General features: G+C 50.7%; 1 protein-coding gene across 6 annotated transcripts in view; it reads right to left on the reverse strand.

Moving 5' to 3' along the window:
- Positions 1-17,997: 17,997 nt before the first annotated feature.
- DHRS3 (dehydrogenase/reductase 3) overlaps positions 17,998-26,908 on the reverse strand; it is a 47,804-nt gene continuing 38,893 nt past the window's right edge. For 4 of the 6 annotated variants that reach the window (XM_081491464.1, XM_081491466.1, XM_081491467.1 and 1 more), the window contains 3 exons: positions 26,385-26,623; positions 22,137-22,262; positions 17,998-18,515 (listed from right to left, as the gene is read on the reverse strand). In XM_081491464.1, the coding sequence (XP_081347590.1) occupies positions 18,431-18,515; positions 22,137-22,262; positions 26,385-26,623 (450 nt within the window). In that variant the 3' untranslated portion in view covers positions 17,998-18,430. Of the gene's footprint in view, positions 18,516-22,136; positions 22,263-23,887; positions 24,153-25,087; positions 26,624-26,908 lie in introns of those variants that run through there. The other 2 variants (XR_014054024.1, XR_014054023.1) reach the window with 2 other exon arrangements.

The raw sequence follows: 26,908 nt of genomic DNA on the forward strand, positions 1-26,908 counted from the left end.
TTCTGCTGTAAAGTAAATCGGCTATACACATACGATAATCAACACTTTTTACATTATTTTTCCATATGGGTCATTACAAATTATAAAACATTTATAAATAAAGGTGTGTACATTTTTAAAAGACATAATGCTATTGCACATGGGATAGACTATAGTATGAAAGTGAAAGTCACTCAGTCGTGTCCAACTCTTTGCGACCCCATGGATTATACAGTCCATGGACTTCTTCAGGCCAGAATACTGGAGTGGGTAGCTATTCCCTTCTCCAGGAGATCTTCCCAACCCAGGGATCCAACCCAGGTCTCCTGCACTGCAGGCGGATTCTTTACCAGCTGAGCCACAAGGGATGTAAACCATATTTTTATATGCACTGGGAAACCAAAATTTCATGTGACTCACTTTATTGCAATATTCACTTTATTTCAGTGGTCTGGAACCAAACCTGCGTTATCCTCGACGTGTACCTATACTATTGGATAGTCAAGTTACCCTTAAAAGACTCATTTAGGGCAGTTCTGAGAAATACTGGAAATATGAAATCATTGTAAGCTCTCAGGTCAAAGCTCCCAAGTCATGCTTTGATTTGGGTACATTGAAAGTACTGCCTGTACCTGAGGCACATAAGTATGCAAATAAAAATCAAATGATTGGGTGAATTAGAAAAAAAAAATCACAATAACACTATGAGCGGTGGTATCATATCGTTTCTATCTGACAGCCTGGGGCTCTGAGGTTTGTCAAGCTCCCCAGCCCTGAACCACCATATTGGAAAGGCTTATCACCGATTATCATCGGGAAGAGCTGATTAATGCAGCACCAGGAGGCCATATTTACTAAGCTGGTTAAAAAAAAAAAAAAGTGTTTTTAAAGCCACACTCAGCCTTGGTAAGCATTCAGTAAAGTTCATATCCTTACCCTGCTGCTGAAGGCACTGCAAATTGGTGTCACTTTTTTGAAAAGCAACGCGATGATACCCAGGGGAAAAAAGCCACAAGACTATTATGTTCTCAGGATATGTAACTTCTACTGGAATTCATCCCAAAGGAAAGGTTTAAAAGATGCAAAGGCCGCAGCTGCTAAAACATTCACAGTTGCACTGTTGTCAATGGAGAAAAACTGGACACAAGCTATACATCCATTAGAAAAAGAACTTACCAACAATATGGGATAACCACATGAAGGAATGGTATAAAGTCATTAAAATGACCTTTTTAAAAATAATTTTATTTATTTGGCTATGCTGGGACTTTGTTGCTTTTCTCTCTCTAACGGTGATGGGCAGGGCTTACTCTCCAGTTGCAGCACATGGGCTTCTCATTGTGATGGCTTCTCTTGTTGTGGAGCACAGGCTCTAGAGCGTTCAGGCTTCAGTAGGTTGTGGCACAGGAGCTCAGTAGTTGTGGCTCCTGGGCTCTAGAGCACAGGCTCAGTAGTTGCAGCACATTGGCTGAGTTGCTCTGCTGCATGTGGGATCTTCCTGGAGCAGAGATTGAACCCATGTCTCCTGCATTGCTAGACAGATTCCTTACCACTGAGCCACCTGGGAAGCCCTAAAATGACCTTTGAAGTGAGAATATTAAAGATTATGTTGAAATTAAAAAAATCTACTGAACTGCTAAGTAAAAATTGTAAACCATAAACATAATTTAAAAAACTGTGATGACAGACAAATTTATCTGTGCTGGCTTCCGAGGACCATCTGAGGCAAGAAAACAGTACTTGTTAGGCAGTTGGTAAATGCCCTACATATATATTTTTTTCTTTTCATCTTTTTCTTTCTTATCACGACACCATCTTTTTAATAATACTAAATAAATATTTTAAAACAATGGTCCCATGGACAGACCATCTGCTCTGGGAAGCCCCTGGCCCAGGAACTGTGGGAAAGGCAGGAAGCAGAGAGGTCACCAGGCCCTAGGGAAATCCCACTGTTTGGCAGGCCCGGCCTGAAGGGGAACCTGTTTTCTGGGGGGTATGGGGGGGGCCAAGATGCTGATGGCCACAAGAGCCCATTTTAAAATAGTTAGCTGTCTTTGAAGGATCACGTGAGTATCTGCTGTCATTCATTCATTCATTCATTCATTCACTGACTCACTCGTTCAACGTAGCTGAACGGGGCATGTCCCCTGGGACAAATCCAGCTGTCAGGGAGCCATCAAGGGAAGGCAGCCCTGATACAGAAAGATGTCTACTGAGACCTAAATGCCTTTTAACATTATTGTAATTTTTAAAAATAATGATGAGGGAAAAGGAGAGGGTGGGATGAATTGAGAGAGTAGCATTAACATATATGCACTACTGTGTGTCAAATAGATGGCTAGCGGGAAACTGCCTTATAGTACAGGGAGTTCAGCTCAGTGTTCTGTGATGATCTAGAGGGGTGGGAAGAGGGTGGGGGCGCATGGAATGAAGGCTTAAGAGGGAAGAATATTTGTATACTTATGGCTGATTCATGTTGTTGTACTGCAGAAACTAACACAATATTCTAAAGCAATTATACTCCAATTAAGTAATAAATTGTGGTTTCTCAAGTGGTGCAGTGGTAAAGAATCTGTCTGCCAATGCAGGAGACACAAGAGACAAGGATTTGATCCCTGAGTCGGGAAGATCCCCGGGAGGAGGAAATGGCAACACTACTCCAGTATTCTTGCTTGGAAAATTCTATGGACAGAAGCACCTGGCAGGCTACAGTCCATTGGGTCGCAGAGTCAGACATGACTGAGCACACACACACACCCACACACACGCATAAATAATAAATTTAAAAAAGAAAACAAAAATAACGAGTATTTTGTACTTTGTAGTTAGGAAGCACAGCCAATTTCATGTTAGGAGACGCAAGTAGGGTGATGGTTGATGGAATCCTAGGAGGATTCCCTGAAATGCGGAAATCTCTTCCTAAGAAAGGCACATTTTCATCCTTCCTACCCTGGGCTCAGTTATCTGGCTCAGGTCCTGAGGCCCTGGTCTAGGATTATGGGGGTAAAGCCTACGGGGTCCATTCCCAATAGTTCCCTGTCCACCGCCTGCCAGGCTCCCAGTCCTTCCCAGAAGGACCAGGTGGGAGGGAATGACTCTAACTGTGAGCAGAGCCCCTCTCTTAGGACCACAACATAAGGGGACCATCTTCTTACATGATTAGGCTGAAACTGGATATATTTGTTTAATAGGAAGGATGGTTTTGGGTCCAACAGAAGAGCAGGCAGCTTCTCAGGGCCCACAGCCATGAAGAGATGCCTATTTTCCCTTCCTACAGACGTCTCAGGCCCTTCAGCCCTGAATGTTGGTGGAAACGAAGCTCCCACACAGCAGGGACCAAAGCACCCAGGTCTCCACTTCCTCCTCGTAGCATGCGTGCTAAGTCGTTTCAGTTGTGTCCAACTCTCTGTGACCCCATGGACTGTAGCCAGGTGCCTCTGTCCATGGGATTCTCCAAGCAAGAATCCTGGAGTGGGTTGCAATGCGCTTCTCCAGGGGATCTTCCTGACCCAGAGATCAAACCCGTGTCGCTTAGTCTCCTGCATTGGCAGGCGGGTTCTTTACCACTAGAACCACCCTCGCAGCGTGGGCAGCATTCAAATGTCTGCAGCGGTGAGAAGGGGGCCAAGTTCTTGAGCTTTTCTGCAGAGCTGCAAGTTCACGTCTTCCCCTCCACCTTCCCCCTAGGAGGGAGGCTTCCTTTCCAGGCAGCTGCATTCTTAGACTCTTCCTCAGTCTTTGGGAAGGTTGGTACTGAGTTTCCATCTTACAGAGACCTAAACTGAGGCTTTGAGGACTGAAGTCAGGTACCTACATTGCCCAGGTGGAAAGTGACAGAGCCTGGGCTCTATCAAGATCACCCATCTCCCACCCGGCCCCTCTGGGGTGGGTAGGACGATACGGTTATCATGTCAGGGAAGCAGATATAGAGAGGATAATCCACCAGAAGGGCCAAGGGAAAGTCTAAGGTCTTGGCCTGCATCTGGGTTCTGACACTGTCCCTTGGCCCTCTGCTTCGGGTTCCCAGCTCTCCGCCTCACCCCACACCACTCCCTTTCCTAGGCTGTCCCCTCCTTATCATTCCAACCTCAGCTCAAGTGTCACCTCTTCCTTAAGGCACTGAGCAGCCCAGTCACTGTCAGATATCTGCCCTGTGGTTGGTCTGTGTACCTACCCATCTGTCCATCCACCTCCAGACATATCTCAGTCTCTCTCACCTGCTGTCCCCTCCCACATTAGCCCCACCCCCCACCCCCACCCCCCCAGCTCACTCTCTCTGTATCCCTGGCACCAGGGCCAGTGCCCAGCACTCCACAAGCATTCAGTCCTGATGAACAGAGGGAACACCAAGCCAGCTCCTGTGCCTTGTGCCCACTGAACCACCTGCCTTTCGCCTCCTAGCCCTGGGCACCCATGCCATCGGGCCATGCATTTCCTCTGGGCACCATCCATGTGTCCAGGCTGGGCAGCCACGGGTGAACCAGAAAGTGGGAGGAGATGCTGGGCAGCTGGGCCTCAGGACCCCTCAGCTCTTCTGCAAACTCCCTTCCTGTGACTTCCCTGGGGTCTGCCTGACCACCACGCCCTCCTCAGCACATGCTCTGTAGCCTGATGGTCCACGGCCATTTCTGTCCTCAGGCCTGGCTCCAAGAAGGCTCCAGTGACTGGCTGTCGCTTGAGGGGACCCCTTAGACCCACTCTACCAGAGGGAGTGCCTCTTCCTTTGCTCGAAGATGGAGCTGGTCCCTTGAGGAGGTGCTTCAGGCTAGAGAAAAAGCAAAGAGAAAGTAGGTGGGTAGAAGGTTCCTAAACCTGCAGAGCCACCCCCAGTGAGGACACTGGGCAAGGGGAAGAGAAGGTGGGTGGTCTGTCCAGACTGCCCAAGTCTGAACTTCAGGCTGATGGAGCCCTGGGTCCTGAATGGATGTTGGCAGCTCCTCGCAGGGCCTGCGGCCCGGACCCTGCCCTGGGTGGGCTCCACCCTCAGCCTCTCACCTGGGGTGGCAGTGGTGGTGGTTGGGGAAGAGGCAGGTGACAACCCCCCCCCCCATGAGGTGACAGCCTCAGGGTGCGAGCCGCCGCCACCTGAGAGTGGGCGAGGAGCAGGTTCGCTGGGTGAAAAGTTCACCGTGAGGGGAGCTGTCTGTTTCCCTCGCTTAATTTATCCACTATTTGGCTAACCTTGCTCTGAACCCAGGCCCCGAGACCCCTCTCCTCTCTCCCCCGCCTCCCCACTGGGCTTCCGAGCCCTGCCACCAGACCTCCTGCCCCACGCCCAGAGGCGGGGGCCACGCTGGCCTTGAAGAGGCCTTGGGCCCTTGGACTGCCCCAGAGGGGAGAGGCTGGTAGCCTGGCCAGGAGGTTATTTATGACCTGCAACTTCCCATCCTTAGTAACCAAAATGAAGTCTGGTTGCTGGCGAGGTCCAGGCTCCCAAATGCCAGACATGGGCCGAAGGAGCGCTCAGAAGGCGCCCCACCCCGCCTGCCTCCGCCAAACACACAACTGCTCTGGAGACGGTGACCTTTCCTTGGGGGGCCATCTGTCATCCTGGCTCGGGGCAGGAGCAGGATGCAGGGACCAGCCAATCGCAAAAGGGAGACCAGCCTCCTTGCCTGGCCCTGGGTGGCCCCTGGTCCTGACCTTCTGCCTGTCCTGGCCACGCTGGTCCTGCACATGCTTCCCCATCCCAGCCTCCTTCTTCTGTGGTGGGGGGACATGGGGGCAGGAAATAAGAGGGAGATAGATGAGGGCAGGGAAAGTTAGGGAGGGTTGAGGGGGAGACAGGATGGCCATCACAGCAGCGACAGCCAACCCTCGGTGCTGGCAAGAGTGACCCCCTGAAGTCCACATGGCAGCCCCACTCACAGCTGAGAAGACGGGCCGGGGGTGGCCAAGGCACCCTCCTCGGGCTCCAAGTCGTTCATGACAGAATGAGGATTCCAACCTGGGTCGCTCTGACCCCAAATCCAGGCTCTCAGCCACTGTCCTCTCTCTCATTCTCACTTTTCATACTCTCATTAAGATCCCTTTTTAGCAACCATAAAAGCAACACGTGTTCCAGCAGCCAGTGGAAGCACAAAGATGCATAAAGAGTGAATTGTCCCACCTCGCACTCCTTCATCCCCACACTTCAGGGGTCTGTCCTCCACTTTCTCCACCGCCTATGTGCCCAGATGCACATAGACTCACCGGGCACTCATGTGTGTGCACACGTGGGCTGTGAGCAGACAAGGAGTCCCTCATCCGTGCAAGGACGGTGACATCCCACATCCACATCCCTCTGCAGCTGGTGTACTAACAGTGCGTGGGGGCGGCTCCCAGCCTGTCTGTCCTGCCTCCCACCCCAGTGTTGCTTCAAATCACCCGCTTCTCTACATCTGCCCCCTCCTGCCCTGGGTCACCTCTGATTCTCAGCCTGATTACTAAACCACTCCCTGCTTCCTCCTATGTCCTCCATAATCAGATTTCTCTGGGTCCAGAATGATCTTTCTAAAATGCAAGTCTGGGGCTTCCCTGGTGATCCAGTGGTTAAGAATCTGCCTGCCAATGCAGGGGACATGGGTTTGATTGCTGGCCCGGGAAGATTCCACGTGCTGTGGGGCAACTAACCCCAGGCACCAAAACTACTAGCCTGTGTCCTAGAGCCCATGCTCTGCAACAAGAGAAGCCACCGCAATAGGAAGGCCACTCACTGCAACTAGAGAGTAACACCTGCTTGCCAATACCAGAGAAAGCCCATGCACAACAATGGAGACACAGCGCAACCATAAATAAATAAATGAATAAATAAATAAATAAATAAAATTTGAGTCTGCTCATGACACTGCCATGCTCAAATGCTTTTTCCCTCAGGAGAAGGTCCTACACCCTTACCAGGGCCCGTCATGCCCCCTCCGATTTGGCCTCCTTGACTTTCCGGACCCCTGTGGCCCCTCACCCAAGCATCAGCCTTTGTTCATTGCTCTAAGCTCTTCTTTACCTGAGTCTTCCCTCTCTGCTCCTCCTGTCAGGGTCTCCTCCAGGTCTCAGCTTATGTGTCAGCTCTCTGGACCACCATCTCCACCCTAACAGCCAGGCTCCCTCTCCCTGATGGGCTGAAAGCTCAGTGAGGACAAGTTATGTCTGTTGAGTTCACTGTCACCCACCAGGGCCTGACCCAGGCCAGGCTTTCAGAGATCTTTGTTGGAAGTTAAATGACACCAAATGAACAGGGGAAAACCATGCATCCATTCTAACATTTCCTGAGTCCCCTCATTCCAGGACCACTCTACCCTGGCTCCCAGAGTGCACTACTGGCCCCAAATGGCCTCTTACTGCCACTGGACAGGGGCTCCTCCGAAAGCCTTTGTAAGCAGCCTCAGCCTCCCTCTCCTGGGTGGGGAGAGATGGTGCTAGGGTGAGGCTGGGTGGGATGGTGTGGACCCTGGAGATCTCACCTCTGGACCTCAGGACAGCCCCATGGAGGACTTCCAGACAGGACTAGACACTTGCCAAGCACTGAGTCAGCCAACTGCTCACCAGGTGGCCCACTGACTGCCAGTCAGAGGGGCCAGCGGTCGAGAATGGGGCTGCCAACTGCCCGTCACCACTTAGGCCAACTGTCAGTCAAGAGAGGCAAAAGTCCCACTCTGGGATCTCAGGACTGCCCGACTGGGCATGGCCAGCTGCCACTCCAAAAAGTCCAGGGGCAAGTCGTGGAGTCCACCAACGGTCATTCTAGTGATAGTTGTTTTTTGCTACCCAGTGTCCTTTCTCTCTTCTTCTGGCCAGGGCACTCCATTGGACCTTTGGGGAACCACCCCTCTCCAATTCTCAGCCCATGTGTTTCAATGGGTTAGATTCCCTCCCTGGCTGTAAAGATAGATCACATGACTCAGGACTGACCAATCAGAGCGCTGCATTCCTCTGACCACTGTGACTGGTTTATGTGACTCAAATCAATCCAGTGAGAACCAATCAGAGCTAACTCTTTGGACACAGTCTCTCCTTTTTTCTTCTGCTATTTCTTTTTAATAAATAAGATTTATTAATTTTTGGTTATTTATTTAACTATCTATTTTTGGATGCACTGGGTCTTCATTGCTTTGCCTGGGCTTTCTCTAGTTGCAGTGAGTGGGTGCTACTCTTTGTTGTGGTGTGCAGGCTTCTCATTGTTATGGCTCCTCTTGTTGTGGAGCATGGGCTTCAGGCATGAGGGCTTCAGTAAAATTGGGGCACACAGTTTCAGTAGTTGTGGCTCATAGGCTTAGTTGCTCCATGGCATGTGGAATCTTCCCAGACCAGGGATCGAACCAATGTCCCCTGCATTAACAGGCGGATTCTTATCCACCATGCCACCAGAGAAATCCTTCTTCCTGCCTTTGAATCTGGGAGGGTGTGAGGATGGAACTGAGGAGCCAGCTTGCCATCACTAGAACAAGACATCTGAGAATGAAGCCAACAAAGAGGATATGGAATTGGAGGACAGAGAAACTGGGCCCTAAACCAAGTACTGGAAACACTGCTTGCACCTCTGGATCCAGCTATACCTGAAACCGACTATCACTGGGCTTTTTACTTATTTGAACCAATTTCCCCTTTCGCCTAAGCAAAAATCATTGTGAGTGAGACCCGTAGCCACTCAGGGAGTCTATCAGTATCCAGTGCTAGTCAGGGCACCAGCTCTTGTCTGAAGCTCAGAATGGTTCTAGGGGAATTCCTGACTGAAAGCCACAGATAAGCAAGCTCAGTGTTTGCTCTCCCTGCTCCTGGCTCCTGAGGCTTGCAATGATGACTCCACCAATCAGATGTTCCCCCGGCCTTTGACCCAAGCAAGTGATGTGGAGTAGTGGGATAGGGTAATTTTCTTCAGTGGCGGCAGCAGCAGAGAATGTCCAGGGCCAGCAGGGTGGCCCAGGGTCCAGACCTTCCTGTGGCAGGATCTGGGGGCTGAGGGCCATTTGTATCCTGTGGACTCTGCCCAGTTTTCAAGCCCTGTTTTTGGTTGGCCAGGCCACTCTGGGGCTTCCCAAGTGGTGCCAGTGGTAAAGAGCTTGCCTGCCAAATCAGGAGACCTAAGAGATGCAGGTTTGAGCCCTGGGTAAGAAGATCCCTTGGAGAAGGGAATGGCTACCCCTTCAGTATTCTGTAAGAATGCAGTATTCTTGCCTGGGAAATCTCATGGACAGAGGAGCCTGGCGGGCTATAGTCCATAGGGTCACACAGAGTTGGACACGACTGAAGTGAGTTAGCATGCAGGAGCACTCAGTATGCACGCAGGCCATTCTGAGCGCCCAACATCCATTCTAGAAAGTCTGCAGGTGGAGTCTGTGTCTGTTGCTGAAGCCAGCAGTCCCTTGTGCCCTCAGGGAGGGGCTGGGGTAAACACGGAAGGGAACAGCTCTGGGCATGTTAGACTCCTGCCTGGGTCACCATTCACTGTTCACGCCCTGAGCTGGCACTTCGTGAACTGTTAGGTGTCTCTTGGAGCACCTGGCAGAGTGCTGGGAACATTTTAGGAGCTTAGAAGTCGGTGATGGGGTGCAGTCTGTCCAAGGGCATCAGCTTTGTACCTCGGGGGCCTAGAGAGGGTGTGTCTGAGGATGGGCTGGGGCACTGAAATAGTAGATGCTCCCTTCTTCCCAGGCCATGGTCAAGAGAGCAGGGCTGACCCCAGCAAGCTCTGGAAGGAGCCTGTATGCATGTTAAGTCACTTCAGTTGTGTCCATCAGGCTCCTCTATCCATGGGATTCTTCAGGCAAGAATACCAGAATGGGTTGCCATTCCCTCCTCCAGGGGATCTTCCTGACCCAGAAATCAAACCCATATCTCTGGCATCTCTTGCATTGCAGGCAGGTTCTTTATCACTAGTGCCACCTGGGAAGCCCGCTGAAAGGAGACTCACCTTAAATGTATCTGATCACAGAAGAGCCTCAGATGTCCACCTAGGCTGGTCTGGCTTGACCCACCTGCAACGGGAGCGGGGCTTACAGCTGGGCCGGAGGTGCTGGAATCTGACAGCGATGTGCATGTGGATCAGCCAGGAAGAGGCCTGGCTGCCTGGCCAGATAACGATGTTAATGAATAATGGCAAGTATTGTACTTCACTTGCTTTACACACAGCCATCCCTTGGTATCCACAGGGGAAGTGGTTCCAGGACCCCTGGTGGATACCAAATTATTGGATGCTCAAGTCCCTTATATAAAATGATGTAGTATCTGCATATAACCTTGGCACATCGTCCAGGCTTCCCTGGTGGCTCAGACAGTAAAGAATCTGCGTGCAGTGCAGGAGACCCGGATTGGATTCCTGAGTCGAGAAGATCCTCTGGAGGAGAAAATGGCTACCTACCCAATATTCTTGCCTGGAGAATCCCATGGACAGAGGAGCCTGGTGGGCTACAGTCCGTGGGGTCTCAAGGAGTGGGACATGACTGAGAGACTAACACTATTAATAGATTACTTATAATACCTGATACAATGTCAATGGTATGTAAATAGCTGTAAATATAATGTAAATACTATGTAAATATTTGCTTGGCCAGCAAATTTAAGTTTTGCTTTTTGAAATTTCCTGGAATTTTTTTAAAAAGTACTTTTGATCCACAGTTGGTTGACTCAACAGATTTGGAACCCATGAGTATGGAGGACAAACTGTTCTAGGCTTCTTATTCAAGAAGCTGTGAAACCCAGGGGTTAAGCACAAGGGCTTTGCAGTTAGATTCTGGGGTTCAGATCCCAGGTCTGCCGGTCACTAGCTGGGTACCTAGCCTCAAGTGATGACTGCATCACTCCCTGCCTCCGTTTCCTGTGTATTGGGATATTTAAAAATGCCTGGAGAATCCCATGGACAGAGGAACCTGGAGGCTACAGTCCTTAGGGTCGCACAGAGTCAGACGTGACTGAAACAACTTAACACGCACACCATTATTAAACACACATGAAGCACTGAGGGTCTGTCATGTACTAATCACAATTAATTTATTACTTTTATTATAAAATATGTATGATCTAAATGGATTAATTTATACTATGCTTGGTATTTATTAATTTACTTGGCATTTCATTATAATTATCTGGCATTTAGTAATACTGAGCACACATGCATTGATTATTATGTGTTTTCCTCCTTTGATAGTCACAAACAGCTCACTGGAGAGCAACACTATTGGTCCCATCCTACAGACAAGGAAACCGAGGCTTAAGGAGGTTAAGTTACCTGCTCAAGATCCAAGGATTGGAATCTCAGCCCCAGGGACTGAGATCCTAAGTCCAGACTCTCCCCTTCTCTGCAGATTCCACGGCTTGGGCTCCTCATGCCCTGCAGCTGGCCCTCAGCTAGTGGGGACCCGATGTGGCTGAGAAGGTATGGGTCAGGCTAGAACCCACAGCAAGAAGCCCATCCTATGTGGCATTTGGGAGACGCTCTGCCTCGTGTCATTCTGCAGGGGCCAGAACTGTGGATGTGAGCATGGCCCCGGGCGGCCCCGGGCCTTGGCTCTGCTCGTGGTCCCAGGTGTGACCTCCCCAAGCTGGATCCTGTTACATGGAAGCAGCAGCAAGGAACAAACACAGCTTGTGCTTCCTTCTGAGTGCTTATTTCCTTTGTCTTGTGAACACTGAAAAATGAAAAGAATGATAAGGATTTGGCTGGGGCGGGGGTGGAGTGGGGGTGGCAAGTAGGCTGGCCCAGAAAATTCTGCAACCTTGGCTCAACTCACCAAGAGAGTGGTGTGAGGGAGTTTTCAAACTGAGTCCAAAGAAAGAGAAAGTCAAGTGGTGGCCTAACTGGCCCGAGGAGTCTGAGGTCTCCTGGGTCATTGGGTCCCGCTTGGGAGCCCAGGACCCACCCCTGGGAGCAGAGGCTTCAGGCCCTGATTCTACTGCTGGTATCTCTCTGGTCAGTCCACCAAACTCTGGGCGTCTCCTCAACGGCCAATATTTCTGGCTCCCACTGTTCCGGGTTGTGATGGAAAAGAAATGGAGAAAATGTGGGCAGACCAGGGCTTCTCTGCTGGGGGTGAATTATCTCCCTGTGGACATTTGCAGAAATGTTTCTAGTTGTCACAGCTAGGAAGGGAAGGCACTCCCGGACTCTAGTGAGTAGAGACCAGGTGTGCTGCCAAATGGCCAGTGGTGCACAGGACAGCTCCCAACAGAGAGTTATCCCGACCAAGATGTCAGGAGTTTTTCAGTCCCTCAGTCGTGTCCGACTCTTTGCAGTCCATGGACTGTAGCATGCCAGGCTTCCCCGCCCTTCACCATCTCCCAGAGTTTGCTCAAATTCATGTGCATTGAGTTGGTGATGCCATTCAGCCATCTCATCCTCTGCTGTTCTCTTCTCCATTTGCCTTCAGTCTTTCCCAGAATCAGGGTCTTTTCCAATGAGTCAGCTCTTCGCATCAGGTGGCCAAAGTATTGGAGCTTCAGCAACAGTCCTTCCATATGAATATTCAGGGTTGATTTCATTCAGGCTTGACTTGAGGATTGATGTGGAGGGTGCCATAGGGAAAAACCCTGGGGTGGCATCTGAACATGTAATCATAAATGCTGGTTTTATTACTCAGGGGACCCATGTGGATGTATCTGGAAAGGTGGCTGGGAGGACAGGGTGTGTCGGTTGCCTCTGACAAAGATTCTGTCCCCTCTTCACTCAGACAGCAAATATTTACCAAGTGTCGTCTGCGTCTTGCATTCTCCTAGGTCCTGAGAGGTGGACCTGCCCTTGGGCTCCTGGGGTGGATGGTAGAGAGGGCCAGACAAATTAAGAGAGCAGGCAAATAATACTGACCCCGATATCCTTGGAAACAACTGTGGTAGACACACACAGTCTACACACAAATATTTTTTTTTAGCCACATAAAGGCGCAAAGTCCTGCCACAAGCTACGACTTGGAGGATGAACCCTGGAAACATTATGCAAAGTAGAAGCCAGACACAAAAGACCACATCCTGTGTGTGTGCTCCCAAAGCTGTTTGTGGTGACAGTTACACAATCCTGTGACTACACTAAGCACCATTGAATTGTATGCTTTCAATGGTGAATTGTGTGGTGTGGGAATTTAACCTCAATAAAGCCATTCTATATGAAAGTAATAATCATAACAGCAAAATGGTGAGATGGGTGATGAGGGAAGCAAGTGAAAACTGAGATGGAGCAACCTAGACCACAGTGGGCATGTGGGGCGTCTCCCTGAGGCGATGTCAGCGGAGGTGAAGTCTGAGGCTGGCAGGCAGGGATAGGAGGTGTGTGCAGCCACCCAGGGGTTTCTGGAGGCTGGCCTGTATGTCCAGGCTGGAGAGAGCCTTCTGCCTGATCATGCAGATTGGATTTTGTACACTTGGCCCCCTGACACCTGGCCTCAGGGCCCTGCAGAAACCCTTGGTCACAGCAGCTTCAGTCTGGAGGACTCCGTGACCCCCCAGGTCACAACTCTGGAGGAATTGCTGGCTCTCCTGCCAGCTAGTCTGGGAGGGCGGCTCTTTGAGGGCTCTTCCCCCAAGACCTGTCCACCCGAGGGGACCCGAGTGCCCAGAGCAGCTTCCCAGCAGGACAGTGTTCATCCTGCCACTCCCAGAAGAGCCTATGGGATTTCTGTGTTTATTTTCTTCCAGAGCCACGGAGAGATTTGGGCACAAAGGGCCAGCCCAGAGCCAGCAATGCTGGGAGGTGCCAGAGAAGTGTCTCCCCCAACCCCCCGCCACACCCCGTGTGCAGGGGGATGACAGCTCCTGTGTGAAGAACCTCCCCACTAATGCCCGTCGGGCTCCTTTCCTCTGCCTTCCCCAGGGCCATGAGTCTGAGCAAACTCTGGGAGATGGTGAAGGACAGGGAAGCCTGGCGGGCTGCAGTCCATGGGGCCCCAAAGAGTTGGATACAACTGAGCGACTGAACAACAACCACCCCGGGGCCTCCCCAGCCTCTGCACCCACTGCCTAGTTGGGGTCTTCTGAGCCACACTTTCCTCCCACTCCACCCACAAGGGAGCCAGGCCAGGCCGGGCCAAGACAGTGGCTCCCAGAGTCCTGGCTGGGGGCGGGTCCAGATCTTGGCTGGGAGCTGCTAGAGTTGAGCTGCTGACATCGCATCGTCCCCTGGAGTTTCCCAGCCCAGGAGGCAGGAGGAGAGGAACATCTGGGCCCTTCTGAAGGTGGGAAAGGTGACATCACACACAGGAGATCTCAGAGCTAGTGGGGCCCCAGAGTCTGGATTTCTCTTCCCAAATACCAGGGCCTCCTACCTCTTGGGGGGCCTCCTGGCCTCATGGTGGGCTGTGAGAAGCTGGGACCCAGGGGTCTGCTGCATTGTTAGAAGCTGAGGGCCTCAGGGGGGCCATGAGGGAGGTGGGGGTACAGCTGGATCCCGCATGACTGAAGGACTGGGCCCCCCAGGGCCCAGATCTGATCCACAGCAGGAGGCCCTCGGTTTATGAAGAGAAGTGTGTTAAGGAATGTTAATAAATGGAATTGTAATATATCAGCCCCATTCAAAGGGAGTGAGAGCAGAGTGACCGGGGTACCCACAAGCTGCTCCCAGCCTTCCTTCTGTGTCAAGGGACATTGTCACCTCCTGGCTTTGCCGGAAATGAGGGATGTCTGTGTATAGATTCTTCTCACATAGACTTCTGGGCTCTTATTAATAAGCCCCTACCTTCCATTTTGGAAGGTCTTTCTGGAAAGTCAGAGAAGAAATCCAGAGGTGTGGTAGTGGGGGAGTGAGGGAACCCACACGCCCCAACAGGAGCTCTGAAATGACCTTCATTCTCCTTGGTCCCATCCCCCTCCACCCCGCCACCAGTCCTGCAACTGTTCTCATCCCTCTGTGCTACTTGGCACTTGGGCTGCAGAATTTGTATACTTGTGACCCGGTTCTTTTTTGTCCCCTATCAAACTGAGGTGTCCCCTGAGACATGAGTTGTCCGCCCCATCAGAAGGTGTCTTGGTGGGGGCTGGGCTGAGCCCTGCGGTCAGCCCAGGAGCGTTCTGTCACCTTGGTCCCTCCTGACCATCAGTTTGGCCCGAGGAGAAGAAAGCCCACTTCTCCAAGCCTTCCGGCCCCAGGAGCAGGATGGTGGGCACAGAACTCAATTCCTAACCCCTTGCCAGACCAGAGAGCCCGGTCCCCCTGGAACCATGCCAGGATGGGCTCGAATCTGGTGTCTCCCCGTGCCCACCTCCAATCTGGTTCTCTTGGGAGATGGGGAGGAGTCTGGGGCAGGGCAACTGGGTCATTTCCCAGGGGCCAAGTCCTCTTTGAGGGGTTGGCACACCCTGTCCTGCCCCTCGGGAGACTCCAGGAGCCAGGGCTCAATGCTTGTCACTCTCCTTCACTTGGCTAAGCCACAGGACAGAATTAGCTCTTTGCTTTAACTCTCAAGGCTCTCCAAGTGGCCACTGGGGGAGGGAGAAGGACGCCGCCTCCTGGGAACCTGCCCAGGGCTTTTTCCCTGGTTCCTCTGGGAAAAGATCCAGAAAAAGCAAGTATCCCAGCTGAGAGGGAGGGGCTAGGGTGGGACTGGGCCTGGCTGTCAGGAGCCCTTAAGGCTCTGGGAAGATGCAAAGTCCTGGTGAAGCCAAGACAGCGATTCTGTTCTCAGTGGGCCTTGGGGAGGGCCGGTTGGGCTTCCTCACCCCCAGATCCACTCACACCCCTGGGGTCCTCCCTGCATTCCTGGCCTGCAGGCCAAGTGCAATTTTACGGAAACCTCAGGAGTTGAATCCTCTCCGAAACTCTGTGAGTCCAGAAATGAGCCTGCCACTCAAGGTTGCTCAGAAAAGTCGGGGCTCAACAGACTGAACTCCCACTCCTTCCTCGTCTATCCTTACTCACTGAGATGTGTCACCCCCAGCCTATCTCCTGGGGCAGCCAGGGAGGAGCACCTGGTCTGTGGCACCAGGGGGGCAGGCCGCACCCAGCAGACCCACCCACATTGTATTCACATGCCAAAGTGGGGGCTACAGTGCAGACATGGGCCTTCTAGGCCTGACCTCTGCAGGCCAGACACCTTCATCATCTTCCCCCCAAAACACACTTCGGCGACAGATCCTCAAGGACCAAAATGAAAGTGGTGCCCCCTCAACTTGCTACGGGAAGCCAGGGGGTCAGGTTTACCTGGGTTCAAATTCTGGCTCCGGTGTTCACAAGCCCTACAAACTTGGGCACACTATTGCCCTGCTCTGAGCCTGTTTTCTCACCACTGAAGTGGTCTTTCTAATACCACTCTCCTGACAGGTCAGTGCCTCTTTGGGGCTCTGCTCAGAACCTGGTATGTAACACCTAGAGACCCCCTGTCCCAGGGCAGGATCTGCCTGCCTCTCTCCAACCTCTGCCTGAGTGTGTGTGTGCTAAATCACTCTAGTCGTGTCCAGAGACGCCATGGACTGTAGCCCACCAGCCTCCTCTGTCCATGGGAAGAATACTAGAGTGAGTTGCCATGCCCTCCTCCAGGGGATCTTCCTGGCCCAGGAATCGAACCCATGTCTTTTACAAGTTGTGTCTTTTGCATTGGTAGCTGGGTTCTTTACTACTAGTGCCATCTGGGAAGCCCATCCTTTGCCTACATTTCCATTTTTTCCTTAAGTTCCTACAGACAGCTCCTTCCACAGTGTGGCAGATTGCAGTACAGTTCAAAATCACTGACCATTCCTCCAGGGGGATTGTATACCCAGCAGCATCCTCAGTGTGCTTGACAATATGACCTGCTCTGGCCAAAGAAACGTGAGCAGAAATGATGTGCATTGTTTCCAGGCAGAAAATTTCAGAGCCAGTGCATGGGTTTCCAGGTGTGTCTACTTCTGCCCCAAGATGACATCATCCCAGAAGGAGGCTTCTCTCTCAGCTGGGGCCCCAGAGTGAAGAGGATACAGAGCAGAGCTGCAGCCACCCTCTATGGACAGAGGCAACGTAACACAAGCTCTGTTGTTGGAAGCCATGGACATCTGGGGGTCATATTTTGTCTGATACATATTGCGCCTCTTGAAAGTCTTTAAAGGGGTTCCTGAGAGCTGATTTTTGTCTTGACCACTGTTGGATACAGTGGATAAATAACACTTAAGATGTTAAGCTTTGCAGCTTGGCCGCTATTCAGTTGGTACTCAATAGACAGTGGATGTGATCATGACTTGGCATCTTTGCACACAGACCAGACTGATGACTGTTGAACTGCAAGACAGCTCTTCCTCTCATGTGAGTTGTGTGAAGGTGCAGGCTTTGTGTGATGCTCCAGCAAGCTTCTCCACTGAATTTGTGCCTGTGATTTTCTGTCATCTCCTGGAACCACTGCCTGCTCCTGTCCCCCACCCTGCCAACCACCTGCAAGAGCTGTGTGGATGGAGGTGCCTTAGATGAGATTCCATTGTCCGCCAGTGCCCTGGCAGTAACAGAGTACACACACAGGAGGAAACTTGGGGCATCTCTCCCCACGTCTCCTTGGCTGTCATTTTCCCCATTGGCTGAATCCATGTCAAACCCCTCTGCCATCCCAGACTTCTCATTCTCCGTTGCTATTTCACTTCTATCCCCTGCGATCAGATCTGACCTGGGGGCCCACAGCACCCCCTTAGCACTGGCCTTGTTGTACTGGTGATCTTCAGAGTTTTGGCTTCTCAGCAACATTCCCCTCTCAGCACATACTAGGTAGACAGTAGGAGGGGCTTGATAAAACCTGGTTCTTCTCTCCTGAGTTGGTGGCCTTGGGGCTGGTGGGGCCATGGCAGGGCAGAGGGCATGTCTGTGTAGACTAGTTCTTGTTGGTCTTCCACAGGTGCAGGTGGGAAGGCAAAGTGTCCCTCAACCCATGACTATTGGGAGGGCCCTGAAAGAGCTGGCAAGAAACCAGTTACCTCCTACCCCCACAGACCTGGATTCCAATTTCTCTTCTGATCTCTGCCTCCTTCTTGTCTACTCCACCCGTGGCAGCTGGGGACCCTGAGCAGACCAATTCTCTCTGAAAGGATGGGGTGTTATGGTTGGGATTGGTCCCCTCCCCACTGCCCACTAAGGACCAGAGGTCAAGGGTTTCAAGAAAAACACTCGCAAAAGCTTTCTGTCTTTATTTTATATATTCCTGCCGTTCAACCAGTTTGCACAAGCTGAGGATGAGTGAAGTTTGGAGGCGAAGGAGGAGCATGTGGGCACAGACCATCCCGGAAATAATCTATGCACATTGCCAAGGCTGATTAGACTTGAGAAGCGATTTAACAATAAACTCTACAGAATCAGAAATGTACAAAAGTGTCAAGGCAGCTGCTGGCTGATTTCTTGCCTCCCCATGGGGGTCAGAGTTATGCCCATCAGTCCTGTGCAAAGGTCCTGGGGCTGGCTAGGGGGGCAGCCGGATTCTTCCCCAGGATAGAAGCAGTCCTGCTCACCCAGCAGAAGTGTGCCGAGGGACAGGCACTTAGGCATGTGCCCAGGTGCCCATGCCCCCTCAGGTTCCGTGGCTTTTGAGCCTGTTTCTCCGTCCTGTCTTTATGTCCGCCCTTTGAAAGTGTTCATGCAGGTGTAGGTTCCTGAGAATTTGTGGATCTCCTCGAGGGCAGCCTGTGGGAGTATGCTGAGGGAGGGAGAAAGGAAAAAAGAAGATGGTCGATGGGAGTCTAGCGAACTGGTAGCCAAACGAGATATGTAGTTGAATAGTGGTTCCCATAAGCTCTCCCCACCCCTTCTCTCCAACATACACCAGTTCCCCCCACAGCCAACCCACCCACCCCTCCATGGAGGAAGGGCTTTCAAGTAAGTAGATAAATTAAAGTGAAGTGAAAGTGTTAGTCGCTCAGTCGTGTCCAAATCTTTGCGACCCCATGGACAGTAGCCCAGCAGGCTCCTCTGTCCATGGGGATTCTGCAGGCAAGAATACTGGAGTAAGTTGCCATGCCCTCCTACAGAGGATCTTCCTGACCCAGGGATCAAATCCAGGTCTCTTGCATTGCAGGGAGATTCTTTATCATCTGAGTCACCAGGGAAGCCCAGTATAAAGTTTTTTACAAGGTAAAGGGTAGGTATAAACAAACTTTCAAAGCTAGCATTCTGAGCATTTTAGGGTCCATAATTATCTCAGAAATCTATGAACTCCAAATGCCACTTATTCAACAAATATTTACTGTGTGGGGCTGAAGAGTTAGGTACTGGGTATTACCTTCTTGTTTCCCCCCACTCCATGTATTAACATTAATTAAGCAGCCACACTGTTTTCCTGATACATTTGCTACCAAAGTCTGTTCTATCTACCATTTCAAGATTCTCAGCCAAGTTTGCTCCACTCCAGAGTGGTGTCTTCCTTTAGCTGGGACCTCAGGTTTTACTTCTCACCCTTTATTTCCCTCCAGATAGTAAAACACCTGCATATATTGGGTTGGCCAAAAAGTCCATTCAGGCCCCTTACAAAAAACTTGAACAAAATTTTTGGCCAACCTGATACCTTCAGGCCTTGACCTTCAGCCTGACACAATCTCCTGCTTTGTGGGAAATTTCCCAGACTCACCCGTAGGCCTTTCACGGGGCTCCCCACAGCCCTGTGCTTCCCCAACAAGGCCTGGAGTTGTGCTTGCTATTTCCTTGTTGGGCCCCTGGGTGTCTCTGTGGTAGATACTTCATCTCTGATCCTGCCACCTGGTACAGAGGACCCAGCTTAGAGATGCCCTCAGTTCATCTGTTGAATCAAGTTTGAAGGGCTCCAGCCCATCCTAGGTGCAAGATGGGAAAGCCTCATTCTAGCTGGAGCAATTGGGAAGGCTTCCTGGGGGTGGTGGCAATAGATTTGAGCCTGTGAGGATTTCTCTTGGGGAAGGTGAGAGGGCGGTGCAAGCACAGGGAATGGGGAAGGGGCTGGCCTCTACTTCTTGTAGGAAAGTAGTGGGGGACAGAACAGGAAGTGTAGGCTGGGGGCTTACTGTGGATAGTGCTGAGGTGTTCTAGACAAATTAGCTTCTTTCTAGAATGTCCCCAAAAGCTTCTAAGAAGCTCCCTGAGGTGGACAATTGGCTTGGCTTTGGTGGGGATCCAAGTCCCTGGACTCCTAAGGCTCATGGAGCAGCCAAGGAGCAGCTCAGAGCAACAGTCAGCATGGACTGAGGGAGGCTGAGGTGGGGCTTGCCTGCCCGGCGCCCCCAGCCCCTCCCTCTCTCTGTGTCCTGGAAGGGCTTTGAATTTGGAGAAGGGATGGACTGATGTACCCCCCTGGTCCTGAGGTTACAGCAGCTACTCAGGTGCCCACTGTGTCCACAGTAGCCAGAGGGGAACCTGGTTTCCTGGGGTTGGACATCTGATCAAGGCACTTGGGTGTCTCACTTCCCAAAAATGCCTTTCAGGAAATGATATAAGTGAACTTACTTACAAAACAGATACAGACTTCCAGAACAAAGGGACAGTTAGGAAATTTGGGATGGACATGTACCACTGCTATATTTAAAATGGATAACCAACAATGTCTTATTGTACATTATGGAGAACTCTACTTAATGTTATGAGGCAGCCTGGATGGGAGGGGAGTTTGGATACATGTATGTGTATGGCTGAGTCCCTTTGTTGTCCACCTGAAACTATCACAACATTATTCATAGGCTACGTGTGCGTGCGTGCTAAATTGCTTCAGTTGTGTTCGACTCTTTGTGACACTATGGTCTGTAGAACACCGGCTCCTCTGTCCACGTGATTCTTCAGGCAAGAATACTAGAGTGGGCTGCCAGGCCCTCCTCCAGGGGAATCTTCCCGACCCAGGAATCGAACTTGCATCTCTTACATCTCCTGCACTGGCAGGTGGGTTCTTTACCACTAGTGCCACCTGGGAAGCCTGTTCATCGGGTATACTCCAATATAAAATAAAAAGTTAAAAAAAAAAAAAGAAAAGGCCTTTCAGACCAGAGGGGTTCAGTCATCTGGGGGCCAGAGGAGCCAAGAGTCCATGGTCACTCGGGGCTCTAGGATGAAAGCTCTCTCTGCAGCAGGAGAGGCTCATGAAAACTGTGCTGAATGGGGCATGTGGAATGGCCTGTTTAGTGTGGGACCGGGACAGGAAGAGTTTGCTGCCCAGAATCTGGAAAGTTCTAGAATGTGATGCTGGGCAAATTCTGGAGGAGCAAGTTCTCCTCTGTAAAGCCCACCTACCAAGGTGGTCTCCCTGGTGAATCCCACCTGGCGAGCGCTGTGATGTTTCTATGAATCTCAAGCCTTAGGCAAGGAGATTCCTGTCTTCCCCATTAGGTTAAACTCCCTGAAGGGTGGGGCCAAGATTTAGTCTCTAGACTGGCAGTTCTCAAAGTGTCGCCCAGGAACCCTTGGGCATACCAGAGATCTCTTCAGAGGTCTGTCTGCAAGTGCAAACTATTTTTATTATAGTACTGCAGTAGGATTCGACTTTTTTAATGCTCATTCTCTCATGAGTGTACAGTGGAGTTTTCTGGAAGCTACATGACATGTGACATCACAAAAGATGAAAATCAGAAGCAGATACAAGTATCCATTTGTCTTCAATTAAGTCAGATAATAAAGAGCTTTACAAAAATGTAAACCAATGCCATTCTTTTTACTATATTCTTTTTTTGTGTGAAAATATGCTTACTTTTCACAAAAATATCATTTATGTTAACACCAAATGGATTTTTTAATTGCTATATATAAATGAATACATGTATAAATCCCATATTTTTTCCTCTCGGTTTTAATTCTTAAAACAATAGATACAACTCACATAAGTAAAAGCACTTTAGGTTCCTCAACAATTTTTAAAATTGTAAAGGGTTCTTGAGAGCAGCAAGGTTGACTACCCTAATCTGTAATAAGGATGTGTGTGCTGAGTCACTCAGTCGAGTCCAACTCTTTGCGGCCCTATGGACCGTAGCCCGCCATGGGATTCTCCAGGCAAGAATACTGGAGTGGGTTGCCATGCCCTCCTCCAGGAGATCCTCCTGACCCAGGAATCAAACCTATGTCTCTGATATCCCCTGCATTAGATGGGCGGGTTCTTTACCACTAGTGCCACCTGGGAAGCCTATATTAAGGATAAAAATTCCATGACCCATATGCCATGACTCTCATTTTCACACCCACAGCAGACATGACTAATCGATCATGTGGGTTCTTTCTCTTGCCTGAGGCCTCTTCCCCACCAGGGTCCCCTGGGAGGAGGGGACACGGCCCACACGAGCCTGACTCTGAGCTTCCTCCCCCAGCCCTGTACCTTTTCAAGATAATGAGGGCGTGCATCGTCCACGGCAACAGGAGGAGGGCCTGATTAAGCTGCACAGCTTCCACTGTCCTCCGGGCCACCGTCTCCGGCTTCAGGGGAGGGAAGAGGTTGGGGAACCTGCATGCAGGATGAGACAGTGTGAGTTTCTCCTAAGAAACAAGTGCTACTGCTGAACCCCTTCCCTGCCCCGTCTCCATCTGTAACATGTCTGTCCACGGGATTCTCCAGGCAAGAATACTGGAGTGGGTTGCCATGCCCTCCTCCAGGGGATCTTCTCAACCCAGGTCTCTCGCACTGCAGGCAGATTCTTTACTATCTGAGCCACCAGGGAAGCCCAAGAATACCGAAGTGGGTAACCTATCCCTTCTCTAGGGGATCATTCCCGGCCCAGGAATCGAACCAGGGTCTCCTGCATTGCAGGCAGATTCTTTACCAGCTGAGCTACCAGGGAAGCCCCTTCTCTAACATGTCAGGGTCATCCCTTTGGCTTCTCCTGTGCGGGAGACTCAAGACCTGTTTGAAATACTCTCCCCGCTCCCCTGCTGCCCCGGACGCATCAGGAGTTCCTAATCCCCTCTCTCCTCCCAGCTGGTCTCCTCCTGCCCACCCATACCCCGGGACTGGTTCTCAAAACATGGCAAAGAGCTCCCCAAAACCTCACCCACACCCTGTCACTGCCCTGCTCGAGCCCTCCCAGGGCCCCCCATGCTGTCTTCAGCCCTACCCTCTCTGGGCCCCATCTCTCCTCCTTCTCTGCCCAGCGATCCTGGCCAATCCTCTCTCTTAAGATCCTTCCCATCTCAGCCATCCCATCAACCAGGCTCCCTCCTCTCATCCACTCAGAGTGGCCTCTGATCTCATCCCCCTGAAAATTGCCTTGACTGAATGTACCCCATCAAGAATGGCCTATCTCTCCTCCTCCACCCGTGAGTTCCCCAAGGGCAGAGGTCTGGTGCGTCTTGCTCCCTGCTATCTGCCCTGAGTGTAGCGTCGAGATATCGTAGGTGCTTAATAAATGCTTGCTGAATGGGTGGACATTGAACGATGTGACATTCTCTGGGTGTGTCCAGTGCATCCTGTGCAGAGACAGGCGCTCTGCCCCACTTGCTGGTTCACTCCCTCAGCCCTTGATTCATGGATACACTCACTGATTCATTCAAACAGCTACAGAGCAGTCCCATGGGGTTGATAAATAAATGAATGGCTGAATAAGCAAACATCAGGGGCTTCTTATGATTGTTCAAAAGCATCGGACCTGAGACCCCTAACAGTAGTGATGCTCCTTAAGCACCAGACCTGTGCTGAGCGATCAACAGGCATTATTCACTCCAACTGACAGAGAAGAAAGCTGGGGCTCTGGGGAGCGGGTTGGGACCTGGAGAGTCAAACCAAGCCCCCAGAAGCCCCAGGCTGGTGCCCTGCTTGCTGCTTGTCCCTTCTCTCCTGGCCCTAAAGGCGCAGGGCTGCTGATGCTGCTGGCTCTGACCTTAGTCCCACAAAGCGTGCTGCTCCAGCACCAGGAGGACTGAGTGTGATAAGCCAACTTCTATCCATGTGGCCTTGGACAAGTACCTTCACTTCTCAGTCTCAGTTCCCCCATCTGGGAAATGGGCTTAAGAACACTCACAAGCTTGCAGAGGGCCACATGCAGCAGCATTTGTAAAGTGTCTGGTGGCTCAAACACAGAAAAAAATCAGTAAATAGCAATTTACAAACAGCAGCACTCACCTATATGGTCACTCTTTTTTTTTTTTTTTTTTTAATATTTATTTATTGGGCTGTGCTGGGTCGTAGTTGAGACCACATGGGATCTTCCATCTTTAGTCGCATGTGCGATCTAGTTCCCTGACCAGGGATTAAGCCTGGGTCACCTGCATTGGGAGTGCAGAGTCTTAGCCACTGGACCACCAGGGAAGTCCCTGTTATGGCTGCTCTTGCCAGAAAATCCATCAATTTTGTCCTAAGCAGCTGTCTCCAACCCTCAATTAAGGTGGAAATTAGGCTTCCCTGGTAGCTCAGCTGGTAAAGAATCTGTCTGCAATGCAAAAGACCCTGGTTCAATTCCTGGGATCGGGAATGATCCCCTGGAGAAGGGATTGTTTACCCACTTCAGTATTCTTGGGTTTTCCTGGTGGTTCACACAGTAAAGAATCTGCCTGCAATGCAGGAGACCTGGATTCGCTCCCTGGGTTGGGAAGATCCCCTGGAAGAGGGCATGGCAACCCACTCCGGTATTCTTGCCTGGAGAATCCCCATGGACCGAGGAGCCTGGTGGGCTGCAGTCCATGGGGTTGCAAAGAGTCAGACACGACTGAGCAACTCAGCACAGCACAGCACATAACAACTAGAGTCTACTAGAGAGATTAATAGCAGATGCACTTATGAAGATGTTTATTGTTAGAAAAAATAATAATACTGAGCATCTCGTATGCCCCAGGCTTTGCACTAGATACATTACATGTGTTATTTCTAATTCTCCCAATAATCTGACAAGGTAAATATGATTTCCACTGTTTGACAGATGAGCAAAGTAAAGCTCAGACTGGTAACAAAACTGGTTCAAGGTTTCACCACCATACGGTAGCTGAGGTGAGATTCAAAATCAGGTTTTTCTTTTTAAATTTTATTGAAGTATAGTTGATTTACAATGTCATGTTAATTTCTTAAATACAGCTAAGTGACTCGTTTAGTCGTGTCCGACTCTTTGCGACCCCGTGGACTGTAGCCTGCCAGGGTCTTCTGTCCACGGAATTCTCCAGACAAGAATACTGGAGTGGGTTGCCATTCCCTTATCCAAGGGCTCTTCCCTACTCAGGGATCAAATCTGGGTCTCCTGTACTCCAAGCAGATTCTTTACTGTCTGAGCCACCAGGGAAGCCCTAAGTGACTCAGTTATACATATATATATATATATTCTTTTTCATATTATTTTCCATTATGGCTTTTTATGGGATATTGAATATAGTTCCCTGTGCTATACGCTACATTATTTACCCATTCTATATATAATAGTTTGCCTCTGCTAATCCCAGACTCCTACTTCTTCCCTCCTCTCACCCCCTCCCTCTTGGCAACCACAAGTCTGTTCTGTTTGTCTCTGAGTCCGCAAAGCCGGGTGTTTTGATTCTTGCTTAGCAAAACCACCCCTAGTGATAATCACTAAGGTGTTCTGAGTGAGTCCCACATGAATGTACTGTGCTACATGCCTTCCACGATCTCATGCAATCCTCACAATGAACCTTCCATGCTATCCTCATGTTTGGAAGAGGATGATGCATGTAATTTAGAAGGCAAAATTATCATTATATGTTGCTTTGCAAAAGACCAAGGAAAATAGTTTTTGGATGACTCCCCATTTTCATTTACCTATAACCTTGTGTCCCTTCACAAGCACACATCAGTGTAGCACCATTTACTGGGCACTTACAATGTAGCACATAGGGTATTGTGTGCTAGACCCCATCACAGACTCCTACTCCCATCATTCCATTCTACAGATTAACAACAGAGGCTGGAGTAGGAACTAATCAGATCCAAGGTCACACACATCCTGGGGGTCTGGCTCCAAAGCACAAGCTCTAAACCAGTGGTTCCCGTTCCCCGTTGATTTAATTGGCCTGGAGGAGGGGTGGCTGGGCTTCAGTATTTCTTTAAACTAAGCTACAATTTATATACAATAAAAGGCATAAATCTTAAGTGTCCAGTATGATCCATTTTTACCTGTGTAACCCCTACTCAAACCAAGAAGCGAGAACATGGTTAAAAGCCTAGAAGTTTCCCTGGTGCTCCCTGCCAGGCTGTGTCCCCACTCCTCTAGGAGTGCACTGTTTTGATTTCCATCACATCTGCCCAGCTTTGCCGGCTCTAGAACTTCAGAAAAATGGAATCATGCAAAATGCACTCTTTCGTCTCTGGTTTCTTTCATTCAACATAATGCTTTCGAGATTCATCCATATCATTTGCATAATCAATACTTTGCACCCTTTTTATAGTTGGGTGAGTATTCCATTGCATGTGTTTAGCGCGGGTACTCTGTGAAGCCCCTGACCTGAGAAGCAGGACCCTAAACCATTATAGAACCCCACTGCTTTGCAGATGGAGATTCAGGTATGAGACCAAAAAGCCAGTGAAAAAGCACTTCTGGGTTATTTTAAAATTTTGTCTCTCTGTGTATAAAGAGTCCTGTCGTCCAATCGGCTAGAGGGACTTGGCTCGAAGACGGGGTCCCCTGCCACTGACCTGACCCTCATGCCCTGGAACATCTCGGTGCTGGTGTGGAAGGGCAGCACAGTGGTAGCGCTGACACCCGGACAGTCCAGCAGCCCCAGGGTCAGGCTCTCCATGAAGGCGAAAGCTGAGGCTTTGGACGTGCAGTAGTCGATGGCGCCAGGGATGGCGGAGAGCGCCAGCACGGAGTTCAGACACACAATGTGGCCGTTCTGCAGCTCCAGCATCCGCGGCAAGAAGGCCTTGGTGGTCTGAGGGTGGATGGGGAGATTAGTGTGCGGCAGTCACAGCTTACAACAGCCCCTCGACTTCCCCTCTCGGGGAGAACAGACCACCCTGGACACAGGCGCTCCTCCAGCCACTGGGTTTTCCTGTGACGGGGAGGTGAGGGGGTGGAGGCCGAGGGCACTGAGCCCCATATTTCAGGAAGCCCAGATGACTCCTGGAGAGCCTGTCATTCTTCTTGTCCAGCCACCCTCTAGACCCAAGCCCAAGCCCTGGTGAGCCTCTCTCCACTCCCCTATAGCTCCCAGGCT

This window comes from Giraffa tippelskirchi, chromosome 5, assembly GCF_054371585.1.
Source record: "Giraffa tippelskirchi isolate mGirTip1 chromosome 5, T2T-mGirTip1v1.2.pri, whole genome shotgun sequence".
Classification (NCBI taxonomy): Eukaryota; Metazoa; Chordata; class Mammalia; order Artiodactyla; family Giraffidae; genus Giraffa; species Giraffa tippelskirchi.